The 17,476-nt window shown below is 47.1% G+C and overlaps 1 protein-coding gene across 2 annotated transcripts in view; it reads right to left on the minus strand.

The window, feature by feature from the left end:
* Positions 1-2,391: 2,391 nt before the first annotated feature.
* The window catches only part of MTMR2 (myotubularin related protein 2), a 28,980-nt gene continuing 13,895 nt past the window's right edge, over positions 2,392-17,476 (minus strand). For both annotated transcript variants that reach the window (XM_056114850.1, XM_056114851.1), the window contains 12 exons: positions 16,199-16,293; positions 15,745-15,855; positions 13,937-14,038; positions 13,449-13,532; positions 10,427-10,576; positions 9,315-9,503; positions 8,675-8,860; positions 7,601-7,807; positions 6,406-6,498; positions 4,279-4,392; positions 3,517-3,693; positions 2,392-3,320 (listed from right to left, as the gene is read on the minus strand). In XM_056114850.1, coding sequence (XP_055970825.1) covers positions 3,159-3,320; positions 3,517-3,693; positions 4,279-4,392; positions 6,406-6,498; positions 7,601-7,807; positions 8,675-8,860; positions 9,315-9,503; positions 10,427-10,576; positions 13,449-13,532; positions 13,937-14,038; positions 15,745-15,855; positions 16,199-16,293 — 1,670 coding nt within the window. In that variant the 3' untranslated portion in view covers positions 2,392-3,158. The remainder of the gene's footprint in view (positions 3,321-3,516; positions 3,694-4,278; positions 4,393-6,405; positions 6,499-7,600; positions 7,808-8,674; positions 8,861-9,314; positions 9,504-10,426; positions 10,577-13,448; positions 13,533-13,936; positions 14,039-15,744; positions 15,856-16,198; positions 16,294-17,476) is intronic.

Consider the following 17,476-nt stretch of genomic DNA (forward strand, 5'->3'; position numbering starts at 1 on the left):
CATTAAGATTATGAGGAATAATTAGGACTTTTGGAATGTAGTATATACTTTACTTGTATTTATTTTGCTTACAAGTTTTTGTGCTTGGGTTTCAGTTATACAATGATCAAGTACCCATCCCTCCACCAATGCCCATTCTCCACCACCACTAATCCCAGTATCCCTCCCACCCCTCATCCCCCCATCCAACCCTGCCTCTGTTGCAGGGCACTCCCTTTTGTTCTCTCCTTTTGGGTGCTGTGGTTTGCAAAAGAGGAATTGAGTGGCAATCATGTTCAGTATATAGTCTACTTTCAGCATGCATCTCTCGTCCTGGGTGGATCTTCCCAACACCCTTTATTTGGTACTTCCTTATCTATCTGAGCTGCCTTTACCCCTAGAGTGTGCGGCTGGCCTCCAAGCTATGGTGTAAGCCTCCTGGTATTTATCTCAGCTATTCTTGGGTGTCAGTCTCCATTTTGTTACTTTATGTTCCCCAGATGAATGCAATCTTTATCTATGTCTGTCCCTCTCTTTCTGACTCATTTCACTTAGCATACTTTCCATGTAGTACCACTTATATGTAAATTTCATGACTTCATCCTTTCTAACAGCTACATAGTACTCCATTGTGTAGATTACTAAAGTGGTCCTGTAATTCTTGTGAGCTTTTTCATTGTCTGATTCTCATTTACTTGAGTCTCACAATTTGTTGTGAGATGTTACTAGTGCCCGCATGAGCAAATCGATGAACAGTGGAGGACAGTGCAGTGCAACAGTATGGCTATCCTTCATTTCCATGTGCTTTGAATACTGTTCTTTTCTTTGAACCTGTTTTTTAGAGCTCAAGTAAATTTTCTGTAGGTTTACATATTGTTTTATCTTATTTTATCCATCCAGCCACTGTCTTTCCATTATTAAATCAATTCACTTACTGATAACAGGTAAGGATTTACTACAAAATTTCAAAGACTTTTTGCCATGGATGGATGGATACTGGTTATTTTGTATCCATTGAGGTTTTTATTAGTTCACTCCTGGCAGTGCTTAGGATCATATGAGGTGCTGGGGATTGAGCCCAGGTTGGCTGTGTGCAAGGTAGACACCCTATCCACTGTACTCTCTCTCAAGCCTCCATTTTTCCTTTTTCTAAGTTCTTTAGGCAGTCTGCTGTGCCAGTTTTTGGCTTCTAGTTTGCATTTTGCTGAACGATTACAATTAGATTTACCAGTCCATTTGTCTTCATTTGTCTGTAAAGGCTGCATCCTTTTAGTTTTTGATGGCATAAATTCTCCATATACTGCAACTCCTCTACCACTTTGTATTTATTCTTTTTTAACCTTTATGTTCAAGTTGTTTAAAAACTTGTTACAGTATTGTATTAATTAGACTTGTGTGCCTTTCCTCTTGCAGCTTGAAGAGCTCCCAAGTGCAGCCTTGAGGTGGTGAACTCCCTTGCCTTTGGTCTGAGTAAGCCTTTCTTTTACCCACTTGAAAAATAACATTGTCAGAGAAAGACTTTGTTTTGTTTTCTGTCTTTCCAAACAATGTCTCTCTCCACTCTTCTGGCATGTAGAGTTTCTGGTGGTAGCCAAAAAGGGTGCCTTTGTAGGCTACTGTGCATCTTATTCATCATCATGAACACTGACAGCTCTGATGCAGGGTGTCATGGAGAAAGAAGTCTTTGAGTACACCTGCTGGTGTACTCAAAACATGGAAAAAAAATTGTTTTCTTGTGGTTTCCTGTCACCATGGTCCATCCTGGTGGTTGATACAAGTGTCCTGTCTGAAGTGTGAGCACATCTCTCACCAGCTGAGGCTGTGGCCCTCATGCCTTCCTTTTGATGTCCACTGTTCCCCAGGAAGTGGCATTAATAGACCAGGGCTTGGTCTCTGCCAGTGTTCATAGGCTCTGCTTAAAGCTGTGGGAGAGCACAAGAGAAAGGAAAGGAAAGGGGAGGGTGTTTCTGGAGTTATGGGGGATCCCCCAATGGAGCCCTGCAGCAGGTGCCAGCATCCTTTCCTCTGCCTCGTCCCCAGTCATCAATGCTCCTGAGAACCACTCCTCTCGCGCTGCTACAAGCCTGGTGGGCCAGACCCTCCTTGTGCCCTGGGTTCTCTCTACTATCCAGCGTACCGTGCCCTTGTGCTGCTATTGGCCTTTTGTTATTGGTGATGCCAAGTGATAGATCAGAATTTGCTATACTGGATGAACTTTTAGGAGTCTTAAATCCTTACTGATAGAGCAAGATTATAGTTTAACAAGTGGTGGTGGTGGTGGGGAAATATTTGAGTCTTAAACAATTTTTAAACAAGAATTAAACAATTCTGACTGAATACTTAGGGTTACCCCATCCCCCTAAAAGTTTCCAAATAATATAAAGGAAAACATAGGACAAATAACTTTGGAAAGTCAATTGGAATTTTCTTTTAATTGTAATTACAAACCTAGGAGACATTCATAGTACATGACCAGGGCCTTTTGTCGGGTCAGCAGCCAGCAGGGAGCATGCTGCTATTGGGCAGCACAAATTCTTCCAGGGTGGGCAGTGAGATGGTAACGCCCACAGGCAGGAAGTTCTTTGGTAGATCAAATCATTCCATGGAATGATATCATGGACAAAGGAAGAAGTAGGAAAAAGAAGTATCGTAAATGTAAGCTGTATTAAACAGACTTCAGGAAAAAGGCAACAGAAAGTGGGTGCGTTAGTTTGAACCCCCCCCCCCCATGGTGTTTCTAGTAACTGAGCAAAGGGAAACTATTCTGAAGGATGTGGAATTCTCTGAGTTCCTAGACAGCTAGCACCTACTTAAATAAGTACATAAATAGTGGCAATTAACTCCAACTCCTGTTCTATGTAGTGTCTCAAGGCTCTGCCTTTTGTAATCAGGACACGGGTGTGTGGGGAGCGTGCTCCAGGTGTCTCCCTGCTCACTTCCCTCTGCAGAAGAGGTGTGTTTCTGAGTAGTTTCTCTTATAAGCTTACCAGACATCATTTCCTCATGGTCCCAGAATTTTAATAATCATTGGGGGTGGGGGGTCGGGGGGAATGACTTTGATGTGTCCTATTCAGGTTCACATGGGGTGCTGCTAGAGTTCTAAACACATAGATGATCAGAAATAAATAGGCGTGAAACTGCCACTGCAGTCCAGTCTGTGGCAACATCTTCAGTGTCCTTCAGACCACAGTCTGCACAGGTGTGACACACTGCGCGGGGGGGCTGGCCCTCTCGGAGGATGAGGTGGATCGGTTGGAGATCTCTCTCTGTAGTTCCTCAACCTTCTTCTGGAGCTCTGCTCGCTTAGCCAGAAGTTCTTTATATCTGTTGTGAATGGGCTCCTATGAGAGCAGAACAGGACAAAGTTCAGCAAGGGAATCATAAAACCCATAGATACTGCCCAGTGCCCCAACAGTTCTGTGTAAATATTCGGAGACATTTTCAGAATATTCAGAGGAGAGACAAAATATCCAGTCAACCAAGTTTTAGAGAGGCAGAGTTTTCTCAGACTGGATGGGGGAACAGAGTGGAACATACCTGTGGTTTCATCCGTGGGTTCCACCTCACATAATAGCCCACCCAGAGCTCCAGGTGGCGCATGCTGGCTACTGGGTAAAGGACGTGATTGGAGTAGCTGCCGTAGAGAGGGTTGCTGAAGTCCTCCGGCTGGCTGTTCACATATGACCACAGCGACACAGTTCTTTTGGGGAGATTCTGTAAGAAAGAAATTGCCTTGGCCATGTGACTTTAGCAGATCTTAGTGACCATTACAGGGAGAGCACCTGTGCCCAGTGGGGGCAGAGAAAGTACCAAAAGAGCAGTGGGAGATTCTAGTGAAATCCTAGAGAGCAAATGCACTGACAGGATAAACAGGTGCAGGATTCGATCTGTTCTAAACTTAAAATAAGGTGGTGACAGTCAGACTAAAACATTGGGCCTTTCAAGAGACACAGACACCCACAATGATCTGAGCTCAGTCAGATGCTGCTGCTCCTACTCACCCAGTAATAGTGATCACTGCCTCTGGGAACAGGCTGACTTGATAGGCTCTCTCTTCAGGGCTATTTTGTATAACTCAGACTTATACATACGTTTAGATATAATTCTTTTGGGATGTTGTAGCGACATTTGGAAAGTTTCCTTGCTGCAGTCAGAGCTACTTCCAGATAAATCAGGTTCAGATGGATGGAAATAACTATATCACAGCACGTAAAATATGCTCCCCTAAAAGAACTAGTTAATTGAAATCCATCTCTATAGGCAAATTAGATTTTAGAGGGGGCAGGTCTTGTATTTTACCTCCTTTCCTCTCTGCTGTTCACTGTTACAGAGAAATGTTCCAAACAAACAGCTATACAGGTGGTCCAAAATGGTGATGAGGAAATACTCATTGAACTCAAATGCAGTGGGAAACTGAAAGTGAAACAGGACATATTGAGACAGTTTCTGAATATAATTCTCCCTGTATTTGTACATACTTCTACGCCCTCACAGCATCATCTACCTGGCTTTTTGCTTAGAGATATTATGCACCAGATTTTAAGGAAAATTTACTAAACAGAAAAATCATTCTGCCTTTAAAGAAACATGAATCATATTTGAATTGCAGTTTTTGTCTCTTAGAATGAGTTGTATGCATGAACTGTAGGGCATGAACTGAAAGGGAAAAGAACTCTAGATGGATATATTTTCTTGAAACTTCCTGAATTAGATGAGGCAACTGCTATCCTTAAATAGTAATTCTTATGGCTGTGAAATTGAGTGAATAAAGTAATTAGCACATGCCAACAACAAAATACTAGTTAATACTGTCAAATCTCATTATTTCATCTCCTGTATTGTTACATGCAAACAGCTGCCCAGAGCATTTGCTTTTTCTTCTGGACATCTCTTAACTGCTGGTCAGAGAAATCCTGGTCATCTTATTCTTATATATTTCAGGTTTCCAGGACTATAAATTAATTACAACACAGTGATTCTCATCTTGATAAATGTGCTATTTAACATCATAAAGAATGCACAGAAACCATAACGAAATGTCTAAATTCTAAATGTCTAAAATCAGATATACAACATATAGAAAGTTAACACAATTCATTTTCTCTTTATTCCTCATATGCAAACAACTCACAAATGGGTAGACATTTTCCCCTAAGAAACATACCAGAGCACTGGAGGGATTGTACAGTGGGTAGGGTGCTTGCCTTGCACATGCTGACCTGGGGTTTGATCCCCAGATTCCCACTGCCAAGAGTGATTCCTAAATGAAGAGCTAGGAATAACCCCTGACCACCACCAGATGTGGCCCAAAACAGAACAAAAGGGAGGGTTGGAGGGAGAGGGGGACCCACCAGAGCTAGTATAAGACCATATACACTGGCTGCCCCTTTGAGGAGCAGTTTCCTGAAAAGCTGTCAGCCCTGTTTCAAATAAGTAATTACTGGTAAATTTCTGTAGTGCTGGTAATCTCCAATGTTGTTACAAAGGAAATAATCCACATCTATTCTAGAAACAAGCATTTACCTACACAGTATCTCCCTTTACCAAACATACCAAGAGCTTAACCTGTGAAGTCAGAACTGGATCTACATAGTTCCAGCAGCCATAGTCATCACCTACTACAGCATTTCCTCAGACTTTCTCTGGCTCTTTTCAAATGATCAGCCACGTTGAAATGCTTAAAGGGGTGTCACTATTGTTTCTTTTATTGAATTAACTAGTATTTTTGTTTTGTTTTGTGGGCACTTCTGGCAGTGTTTGGGGGGAGCAGAGAGTATATGAATTTACCTATGTCAGCCGCATGTAAGGCAGATGCCCTACGCACTGTGCTCTTGTTCCAGAATGTGGCAATATCACGAAAATCAGTTTAGAGTAGTCTGACGTCTAACAATAAGCCCTTGGATAAACCCCAATGAACTATGTCTAACTAGTAAGGTTTTAAATGATTTTTCTTATAATGTTCTTAAACATGGTTTGCAATCTTTGTTGCATTCTTTCTGAAAAGGTCCATTTTTATTATTTTAAATAAACAAGAAAAATTGCTACTTTTGAAAGACAACCCCAGACAAGAATTGAATATATTTCATATTGTGTCTTAATTTTCATCTGAACACATTTTTTATTAGAGTTATCTAAACAGAAATTTACCTTGCTTGATTGACCACATCAGGCAAAACTAAGTGATTTATGTATTTCTTTACCTCCCTCTACATGAGCTGGATAAATATACTACCATTTTCCAAAGCAAAGGAAGAATTTCTGGACTCATGGATCAAGCTGTCATGCTGATACTACTTCCAAATACAACTTAATTTATTGTGTAGTAATAAAGGGGAGGCAATCACACTATACCTAGAAACCCTACACACATCTTAATTTTAAATGAATCAGAATAATCACTGACGAAATTTCTAAACTCCGAGTTACCTGTCTTGTCATCTGCCAGACACAGTCGATGAACTGCAGGAAGACTGGTGACCGGTCTGCATCTGCGTGGTTCTTGTCTCCATGGCCAAGTCTCTAAAGCCAGAGAATGAGATATGTAACATGAGCTTTGTGGAAATTATCACTTTTTAAAACTTTAACCACTTTCCAATAACCAACAGTTGCTCAATGTTTAATATTCAGCACATTTTTTTTGAAGAACCTTGCACAGGATGTAGAAGTGCTACCCAACAGAAACTGACATCCTGACAGGTGATCTGACCTGAAGTGGCTCTGGGAATGAAACTTGTGAGAGGGTGTGAGCACTGCCATCCAGTGACAGGCACAGACCCCAGCAACTGCAGGGCTCCTCGCTCTGTGCGACACACCTGAGCCCCTGATGTCTGAGACAGAGCCTCTTCACTCCCAACAGGGGCTTCGGAGAGTGGAGCAGGTCTCTAGTCAGAGCTGTTTCCCCAACAGTATTGACATGCACTGAAAGTACGAGTGAGTCAAGGTCACAACTCCCGGGCCACTCACCAGAACTGGTTTCTGCCCTGGTGAGCTCATGTCTTTGAAGCTACTTTACTTTGATGAAGCAGGCAGTCTATGGCATCAGTCTCAAAATGATTTTGTATCCTAACACAACAATAGGCGCTTTTGTGCTCCTGCATGCTTACGCAGGATAGGAGACACCATTTTCTTCTATTTCAATACTGTCACTGTCCTCCCATTGTTCATCGATTTGCTCGAGCGGGCCCAGTAACGTCTCCATTGTGAGACGTTACTGTGTTTGGCATACTGAATATGTCATGGGGAGCTTGCAGGCACTGCTGTGCGGGCAAGATACTCAGTAGCTTGCTGGGCTCTCCAAGAGGGGCGGAGGAATTGAATCCGGGTTGGTTGGGTCAGCAGCGCACAAGGCAAAAGCCCTACTGCTGTGCTATTGCTCCAGTCCTATTTCAGTACCCACCAGAAATGCTAGCGGTGTCCTTTGGCTGATACTAATACAGCCTGTCATCTGGAAATCAGCATACAGACGAAGAGGAGGCTGGGCCAGCTCTCCCCATCAGCCCTTACTTGAATGCAGTGCCCAGTAAGAGCTGAAGCTCCTGAGTCAATCAGTGCAGACAGGCTGCTCCTAGCACTGGCCTTCAGGAGAGGCCCACCAGACCCAAAGTCCAGGTCTATTACTCACAAGCTGAAAGCGATGCCCGAAGCTGAGCCATTCCTTCTCCACGAGGACTTGGAAGCCCCGCAGGGTCCGGTAGTAGCCGTCCAGCATGAGCATGGCCAGGGATGTGAGCTGTGCCGTGCGGTCCCAGCCATCACTGCAGTGCACCACCACTGATGTCTTCCCTGACTCTACCCTGTCTGCGATCCGAAGCGCCCCCGCGAGGATCAGCTGCAATGGGTTTTTGATATTTGAAAAAGACAGCTAACTTTTTTAAGAGGAATAATCTTAGTACATCTAGTAGGAATCTAGTAGCATCTCTCCCTTTTTAGAAGGACCAGGGTCAACAGTAGAAGAAATAAGTTGTTTATAATGAGAGTACAGTGGGGAGGGTGCTTGCCTTGCATGTGGCCAACCCAGATTTAATTCCTGGCACCCCATGTGGTCCCAGGAACCCTGCCAGGAGTGATCCCTGAGTGAAAAGCCAGGAATAACCCCTGAGCATCGCTGGGTATACCTCACTCCCTTCTTACCCCCCCTCAAATGAGAAAGATTTCTCAAATGCAGATTCCTAGTTATTTGTCCAGGAGTAGTTAAGAAGAGCTATCTGAGGTCTAAATACATAGTAGAGTGGGGAGGGCGCTTGACCTATACACAGCTGACCTGGGTTCAATCCCAACACCCCAGATGGTCCCCCGAGTGATCACTGAGAAGTGCTGGGTGTGGCCCCCTAAACAAAACTAAATGATCAGCATAAGTTAGAAGAAATCTTTGAAAGAAAGTATAAACATTTACCATTAGACCTGACTGGAAAGATGGGACAGGAGTAAATATGGCTTGCATGCACTCTAGCTGAGGCCCACCAGGAATGATCTCTGAACACCACTGGGTATGGCCTCAAAAAATCCAAACGTCTACCATCTTCCAAAGCATAAGCTTACAGCCCAGTTCTGCAGGGGTTCTCAAGGAGGACCAGTAGGCTTGTGTGACCCTTGTCGTCATAGCATAGAAGTGGTGTCCACAAAGGCCATTCATTGTCTGGAGGAGAAAAGTCCCTTCATCCTGGCCCCCATGCTCACAGACGTGGGGCAGGCTCACCTTGATATGTTCAAGCCAGTGTGTAGATTCCAAGTTGGACAACCAGTGAGTTTCCTCAATGTTGGGGTACACGATCTCCTTGAGCTTACGTAAGGACTCTCTCATCACGTGGATATTGTGGATATCCAGAAACACCAGCTCTGCGTTTTGGTATGCGTCCTCGCTTTCATATCCTCCACCCTTGGCCTGAAGATGGAGGCCCAGTACAGGCCATGGTGAGTGAACACACAACGTTGGCCCCTCAGTGGGAAGGGCGTGCACACAAGCACCAAGTCCCCTGCTCCACCCGCCAGTCCCTGGGATAGTGGGGAGACAAAGCCACTACGGCATCCCAGACTCCAGGAAACCTCATGGCCCCAAAAGGCACAGCAAAGGGTGAGTCACTCCACACAAGCTGCATGCTCAGTGGCCTACAGAACACCACCTAACACTGATGCTCTGTGACAGAAGGCAAACTTGAGGGCTGGTGTGAAGAAATTAGGACCCAGAACAAGGGAACATTCCAGAGAGTAAAAACACAAAAATGAAGACAAAGCAACAGGCGGCACAAGAACAGAGTACCGAGTCACTGAAAAGAAATGGACAATGAGAGGATTTCCCTCTTGTGAACGAGACACGGGAGGCCACATGGGGCCCTCACCTTGTTGGCCACGGCATTGACGCTTGGCCTCGCATCGAAGATGAAGATCTTGTGGGACTGGGCGTTGGAGTCCATGATGGCCTGCAGGTACTTCTCATCGTCTTTGCTCCGCTTGCCGCTCACACCCACTAGTGGCTGGCTGCAGCGTGTGATGGTGGCTTGGCTCTCAGGGTGGATCCAGGACAGAACCTTCCAGAAAATAACACTATTCCTGTTCTACTTCCCCAGGTAGTGACACTTCCTGACCTAACTCTTACATCTGGCTCTCGCTTGGCCTCCCACGGTGGCCAGGACAGGAGCTCAGGGCAGCCTGAACACATACTTTCTTCGAAGCTTGGTCAGAGCCTTCCATCAGCTGTGGGGGGCCCCAGTCACTAAGTGGGGAAGAAAGCATGGCAGGGAGTCCAGAGGCTCCACTGCACATTCTCTCCCCAGCGGGCGGCTCTGCGCCCAGAGTCACTAACTGATCCTAAGTCTGTCAAGGTCTGTCTCTAGGGTTCCAAGAGAAAGAACATTTGTCAGCATGGCCCAGGGCCTCAAAGAGCAAGAAACAGCAACTCCATTTTGGAGTCGGGGGTTGTGCCGTTCTGCACAGTCCCCTAGAATCCATGGAACTCTCTAGAAACCTCTAACTTAACCAAAGCATGTTCTCCAGTTTAAATTTACAGAAGAACTCAAGTCTTTGCCACTGCATATAAGACCTGCTGCTGGGGGCCAGAGTGAGGACAGGGTTTACAGCACAGCCAATCCTGAGTCAGTGCATGGTGCCCTCCCCCCTGAGCACCACCAGGTTGACCCAAGGTGGATGACCTTCCACCCGCTGCAAGTATTGCTGGGGCCAGAGAGAGAGTACAGGGGTGAAGGCATATGCTGCCGGTTTGCTCCTGGTACCATATGGGAAGGACTAAGAAACATGGTGTGGCCCAGGTAAGTCTGGCCCCCCTGTGTCCGTGATCACTGCCACATAGCGAACCACTGGCCAGGTGGACACTCCCAGCAGAAGCAGCCCCTGGGTTCCCTAGGCAGTGCTTGGGACCCTCCCCTAAGAGCAGAACAAAGGCCTAATTGCAGCCTGGAAGCAGCAGCAGCTCTGCCCGCCTGCACACACTCACTGGGATCCGGCCCCGGGACCGGAAGGCAGCCACTCTCTTCAGCTCTTCATCAGGAATATTAGCTGGGACAACCAGGAGGGCAGGGTATGTATCACAGAGCTCGTAGCGCTCATTTATCCTTGTGACCCTCCAGCTCTCATTTGGAATTCCCTGTGTGGGACATCAAACACAAGACAAATATTATATAACCTACAAAGGCAGAAGATGGACCCCGGCCCTGCTTTCTCTCAGATTGCTGGAAACAGCCCTATCCTGAGGTGAGCAGCTGTCAGGCTCAGGAGCTCCAATGTCAGGGTCTGTGGTCCAGCCAGCACATCTCTGCAGCTGACAGACACACAGAAATCCTGCCATAGGATGCCATGCCCCACCTTGACCAAGAATTCTGTAAATTTGGATTTATACCCTGGAAGAGGGGCTGGAGCGATAGCACAGCAGGTAGGGCATTTTCCTTGCAAGCGGCCAACATGGTCTACCCAAGTTTGATTCCTCTGCCCCTCCTGGAGAGCCCAGCAAGCTACCGAGAGTATCTCACCCGCACGGCAAAACCTGGCAATATGCCAAACACAGTAACAAGTGTCACAATGGAGACGTTACTGGGCCCGCTTGAGCAAATCAATGAACAACGGGAGGACAGTGACAATGACAGTGACCCTGGAAGAAATTTCAGCAGATACCAAGTGCCCACCGAACGTACAAACTCAAGTGAACTATCTCACCCGTGGGGCAGGCCTAAACAACCTGAGCTCACTGAAAACACGGCAGCCAGGGGTTAAAATAGAGGCAAGGAAATGAAATATTCAAAACAATTTTTTAAAAATAATGAGCAGCTCTGAAGTTGTCATTGTTCCTTCAAGACTGCTCGTATCTGACTCCACAGAAAGGATGCAGCATGAGGCCTCCAAAACTCCCATCTGCACCAGGAAAGAAAACCCCAAGAATAAAGGATTGGAGTAAAGCATAGGCACATTTGTACCCATGTGCACACGCACGCACACAGGGTCAGAGAGACCCACTGATTGGGGATCTACCCTGCAAGCGCAGCACCTACACAGCTTCTCACCCACACGCACACACATGGGGTCAGAGACCCACTGACCGGGGATCTACCCTGCCAGCACAGCACCTCCACAACCTCCCACCCACACAGGCATGCACTTCTATGTGCTTGATTTCTTCACTTCATAAACGGCTGAGATGGAGGCGGACATGGCACAGTGATGAACCCTCGGGCCCCCGCCATGGCTAGTCACCCCTCTCAAAGGCCTGTGCTCAGCAGCAGGCATCTGCCACACTGGGTGTCTGCCCTGGTCATTCTGAATTTGGGTTTCTGTATTAGAAAATCCCTTAATGGTCTCTACAAATGCTTGACTTTTAGCTCTTTGTCCTGTAGTCAGTCTCTGCCAGAATATATAATTGTACTCGATACAAGTACTGAGCAGTAACTCAGTTTGGGGGCCAGAGCTGTCACCCAGTGGGCAGGGCGCATGCCCGGCACGCAGCCAACCTAAGCTGGATCCCAGCATCCCACATGCTTCCCCGAGCTTACCAGGAATGACCCCTGAGTGCAGAGCGAGAAATAGCTTCCAAAGCAAAAATAAAAAATAAACTCAGTTTCTTGTCATTGAGTTTATTTTTTTTTTATAAAGTTTAGCATTCTAGTGATAGTATTCTACTTTTCTTGGCTTTGTGAAACAAAGCTAAGTAGATGAGCTTTGTCATTACAATGCTAGATTTGAAATCTAAATATTAAAATAATGACTTAATGATTTTAAGACTTGAATTTTAGAAAACCCAGATATCAGATATATTGATTTCTAAGAACACGAGTGAAATTCTCAGGAAAGCACAGTCAGTTGTGGAGCCTGGATGGGGCAGGCTGGGGAGGAGCATGCTGGGAAGGGCTGGGGTTGTGGGGGGTAGGGGGGTTGTTTACAAGACCTAGGTCTGCTCTCATCCCACTTTGGGGTGATGAACCTCCTTAAACTTCCAGAACAATCAAACCCACACTATCCAGAGCACCACTGCCTCTAGACACAGACTTGGAATTTCCTATGTGAGTGCCATCTGTGACGTAGAAGGTGACCTAGGTTTTACACAGAAATAAGTTCTAAGCAGTAGGACTAGGAAGCTTTTTTCAAAATTAAATAGAGACCCCAAAGAAAAAAGCCTGAATTTTCACTTAGATGGCTTACACAAATACTAAAACATTAAGATACCAATCATTTTGAGGGGGATAGGAATGCCTGGAATCAAACCGGGCCTTACAAGTAAGGCCTGAGCTTTGTCACTGACCTATGTAGCACTGTATGTAGCACTGTCCTCCCATTGTTCATCGATTTGCTCGAGTGGGCCCAGTAACGTCTCCATTGGAGACTTTGTTGTTACTGTGTCTGGCATATCGAATACGTCACGGGGAGCTTGCCAGGCTCTGCCGTGCGGGCGAGATACTCTCGGTAGCTTGCCAGGCTCTCCGAGAGGGGCGGAGGAATTAAATTCAGGTCAGCCGGGTCGGCAGCGTGCAAGGCTAATGCCCTACCCGCTGTGCTATTGCTCCAGCTCGTCACTGACCTATATCCCATTTTATTATTATTATCATTATCATTGTCATTATTATTTTAGTTGAATTACCACGAGACCATCACAAAACTACTCATGGTGGAGTTTTAGTCATACAATGATCTGACACTCATCCCTCTACCAATTTCCCACCACCAATGTCAGTTTCCGTCCCGCCACCCTCCTGCCACTCCCATTTTATTCTTATCTTTTTTTTTTAACTAAGCAGTTTTTAAAATAAGCTGACTTGCACATAAACTTAGAAAAGATTCATAAAAGATAGCTGGCATAGTTCGAAGAGCTGCTTAAAGTGAAAGGCAGGCAAAAAGAATTAATAATCAAAATTCGGCTTCATTCAAACACTGAAAGCTCACAGCAGCATAAAGCTGCCTCCTTCCACGCACAAAGTGTCTGCTGGGACAAGAAGGACACAGAGCATTAAAGCTGAACAGAGAGAGGTACATACCTGCCTTTTGTACTCTAAAAGGGGGTCGTAGAGCTTCCACCCATTTTCAGGAAACTCCTCTTTGTATTCAAATGCAAACAAAGGCTACAAAAAAGAAAAGGGTCAGAAGCTAGAGACAAAGCTGAGGCCCTGCTGGGAATAGAAGCCCCTTTCCCAGGATGTACTGGCGCTGTTGCTTTGGGGTTTTGAAAACACCTTTTTCCCATCATTGAAAGCATGAAGGGCTCCCCCCAGCCCGAGGGAACCCATCACGTTTCTGGGGGTCAGAGAAGCACACGAAGGGATTCTGCCCTAAAGCCCCCATGCCCACGGAGACTCGGTGCCCCGCTGAGGAGTGTCTTAAGCGTGCTCAGACGTGAGCAGCCTGCCTGCCTCCCTCTCCACTGCATCTGGTTCCACAGCAAGGCAGAAACAAACATGGAGTCTGGAGAGCCAGATCAGACTCTCCACCGTGCCGGTGAGTCACACGGAGTTTTCAAATGTCTTACCAGGTTATTAGAGACGGGAAATGCGTATTTCATGAGATTCTCAAAAATGGATCTTCTCGTTCGTCCTTCAGGCTTATGAGCAAACCGTAAATTTCGAATATCCTGTTAGAGATTGAGGATCCAAGTCATCGATCAGTGTCTGTCTGCTTTTGTCCAACTGAGTGAACTTAGAATGAGCCTGTATGTACTGAGCGGCTAGGGCACAGAAGGGCAATGGGCACCTGCTCACGGGTACAGGAGACTGGGCACAGCCTGAAGCTTGGTACCCTGATGGGTGCTGGGCCAGCACACTTCCTTTCCCTGGACGCTCTGGGTGCATCCTGGCTCCTGGCTGTGGGAAATCATTCTCGCTCCTGTGCCTCCCCAGGGTCCTGGCCACTGGCCCTTCCCTCTGTGACGGCAGGCCTCTTCATGGCACAGCTGCTGGCAGATGGACTGAGTCGCCTGCCCAGGGTAGGCAGGCCGCACACAGATCCAAACACCAGTGCTCATTCCCTTCTGTTATTTGCCCTCTGCTGTTTTCTTATATGAGGGCTGGCTGTAGACAGCTTCTGGAATGACTGAGAGTTTAATAAGTAATAAAAACTGAAATTAAGAAGAATTTCTGGGGCTGGAGAATACATGAGTAAGGTGCTTGCCACCCAGGTGCGATCCCTGGGGCTGCACAGGGAGCGCCAAGACAGGTGGGCGTGACCCCGGGCACCAGCAGGAATGTGCAGTGAAGCTCGGGGGAGGAGGTAGCCACAGCAGCAGGATGAGTGCTGAGCACCTGGGGGTTGGCCCTGGTGGCCTGAGAACCCGAGTTGGCCTGAGTTGGGTCCTAATGCCCAACTCTGCCATCACGGGTGTCCAGTTCCATAGGGAGGGAGCCTGACGTTAAGCAGAATTCAAAATGGTTCTAAAACTCTCCATCCTGCCTGATGGCTCCCAAACACCCCACCATGCCCAAAGAAACAGGCCTCGCCCACATCCTACCTCTAGGGCACTCAGTTCACTGAGTCAAATCAGCAGCGGGCTTCTGATCTTAAGCACGCCAGAGAATCAGAGGGTCCACACAAATGTTTGGTTTACTGACATGGAGCTCATTCCACAGGGAATAAAGCTTTAAAATGATCAGATCAAGACGGGCTGGAGTGACTTTGACAGAAGGGAGTGTGCTTGCCTTGTACTTGGCTGACCGGGGTTTGATCCCCGGCACCCAGTCCGGTCCCCCAAGAACTTCCAGAGTCCTCCCAGAGTGCAGAGCTGGAGTAAGCCCTGAGTACCACCAGATGTGGTCCCCTCCCACCAAAAAAAAATTTTTTTTGACATGTCAGGGTCCTTCTGGCTGTACTAGAAGACAAACTCTGAAGACAAGCCTAAGAAAGTGCCCTTCAAGCTGCCAGGAGGCCAGAGGGAGGGAAAGGGGCTCAGGATGGGGCTGAGCAGGCTCCCGAACAGACAGGAGAGGTGTGACAGCTGTGGAACTGTGAGCACGTCCCTCACACGTCATGTCTGGGTGCTTCAGCAGCAGACTTTGCCAGTGATCAGAGAAGTGACTTTGCCCGTGACCAGCTCGGCCACGGAGATGCATGTGCCCCTTGGGAAAGCAGTGCGAACCGCCTGCCACCGACCATGGGCTTCTGGGGTGCCACCTGGGAATACGGGCCCCAGCGCACTGGGCACCACTGGGCACCGTGGAAACACAGAAGGTAGCAGCAGCTATCTGCTTCCTGCCCTGCCAACTCTCCTGCTGCCTCAGGGCCGGTGTTTCCGGGGTGAGCCCCAGCGAAGCAGGGTCCAGACAGCACCGTGAGGCAGCCACTCACCTTGCAGGCAGTCTCCAGGCCATACGAGTTCTCGCCGCGACTAGAGGCGCCACCAATTTTCTCTACTCGGCTTATCACCCCGAGGGAAGCATCTAGAACAAATGGGGGATCCTAAGGAAGGGAGGGAGAAAAAAGTTACAACTATGCAATTCAAAGGACAGTGCTACCCCCCTCAATTTTTTTAATTAAAAAATTACTTTTGGCTCCGTTTGGGGGCCACACCTAGTGGTGCTCAGGGGCTATTCCTGGCTCTGGGCTCAGGGACTGTACGTGCTGCTAGAGATTCAGACCAGGGTCACAGCCCTGCAAGCAACATACAAGGCAAGTGCCTTGCTGCACTGTCTGGGCCAGCCTCGAGATGTGACAGGGCTGTGTCCAGAGACACTGGCCCTGAGATGGGGCAGAGGGCAGAGGGCATCAGCACAGAGGCCTGGGCCCACCCAGCAGGACTTACCCGGTCCACACTCTTGAAGTAGAGCCTGTAATTGGTGACAGTCAGAGTCCCTCGCACGGCCCCCGTGAATGGACAGATGTACGTGACATCTTTGGCTGGAAAGGCAAAGGGCACAGTTTGGACTGGGCATTTCGGACAATGCCACCTGCTCTCCCAAGACAGATATGCCAGAATGCGGATTCCTGCCTCACTCCAAAACCACAGACCAGACACTCAGAGACAGAAGCCCAAGGCCAGCTTCTGTCACAGTTCCCAGGAGGCTGGCTGAGAAGAGGGACCCTGCAGGCCCGAGCTAGGTGCCAAGTGGGGATGGCGGGTCCGGGAAGAAGGGTAGAGGAAGGTGGTGATGTGGCCAAGCAGAGGGATTTAGAATGCAAGGAGTGGGGGTGGGGTGACGGGAGTATGTGACGGGCACATAGTGATGGGCACAGTGTGGTTAGAGCACACAGTGACGGCTCACACAGTGATGGCGGGGGCTGTTACAATGGTTGGGGTAGAGAGTGGTGACAGAATGGCAACAGCAGTAACAAATGTCCCAAGTCTCAGTCTCCAGTGATGTTATCAGCAACTCTACACAACACCCATCTGCAGGCAGCTTCTGGCCACCATCTAGTTTGTCCACATTCCACTAAAGATAACCAACCATGAAATACTCCTGGCCTGGTTATATTTATGGAGAAAATACGGTACAGAAATGTATAAGAAATACAATTTGGGAAATTAATAGTGTAAGAAAGTTTTCACTTCTTGTCCAAACAAGCAATGCCAAACTAACTCTGACGCGAAATAATCCAGCATTGTTTTACTAAACAAGAGACGACATACAGGTTATGTGCTTTTTAGAAATCAAATAGGGTCACTCGACTACACTAGCACTCACAGTATTTAATATGGTAAAGCTCATAATGTGCAATGCGAAGGGTTATTTAAAATATTCATCAATCCTGTTACATCATTATTGTGGTAAGTCAGCAGATAGAGGAATATGATCATTCTGTGGAAGTGAGAAGCAATTTGGAGCAGGAAACTTCTAAGACCCTTTCGAGGGGCTCCTGGGAAAACACGGAGACATGAAATGTGTTTCATAAGGTCTTACAAGTCCCTGAATGCTTCTAAACATCACTCTGAAGGGCTGGTTGCTTTGTATGGAATTTGAAATGAGGCGAATCTTTTAAAAGACATTTCTCACCTTCAAAATGATTCCCTTGGGAATGTTCAAGCATGAGCCACACGTTTAAAGTGGTTCCCAGTGCATATTTCATGTAGAGAGGTTTTTTA

The sequence above is a fragment of the Sorex fumeus genome, unplaced genomic scaffold, assembly GCF_029834395.1.
Source record: "Sorex fumeus unplaced genomic scaffold, SorFum_2.1 ptg000028l, whole genome shotgun sequence".
Taxonomy (NCBI): Eukaryota; Metazoa; Chordata; class Mammalia; order Eulipotyphla; family Soricidae; genus Sorex; species Sorex fumeus.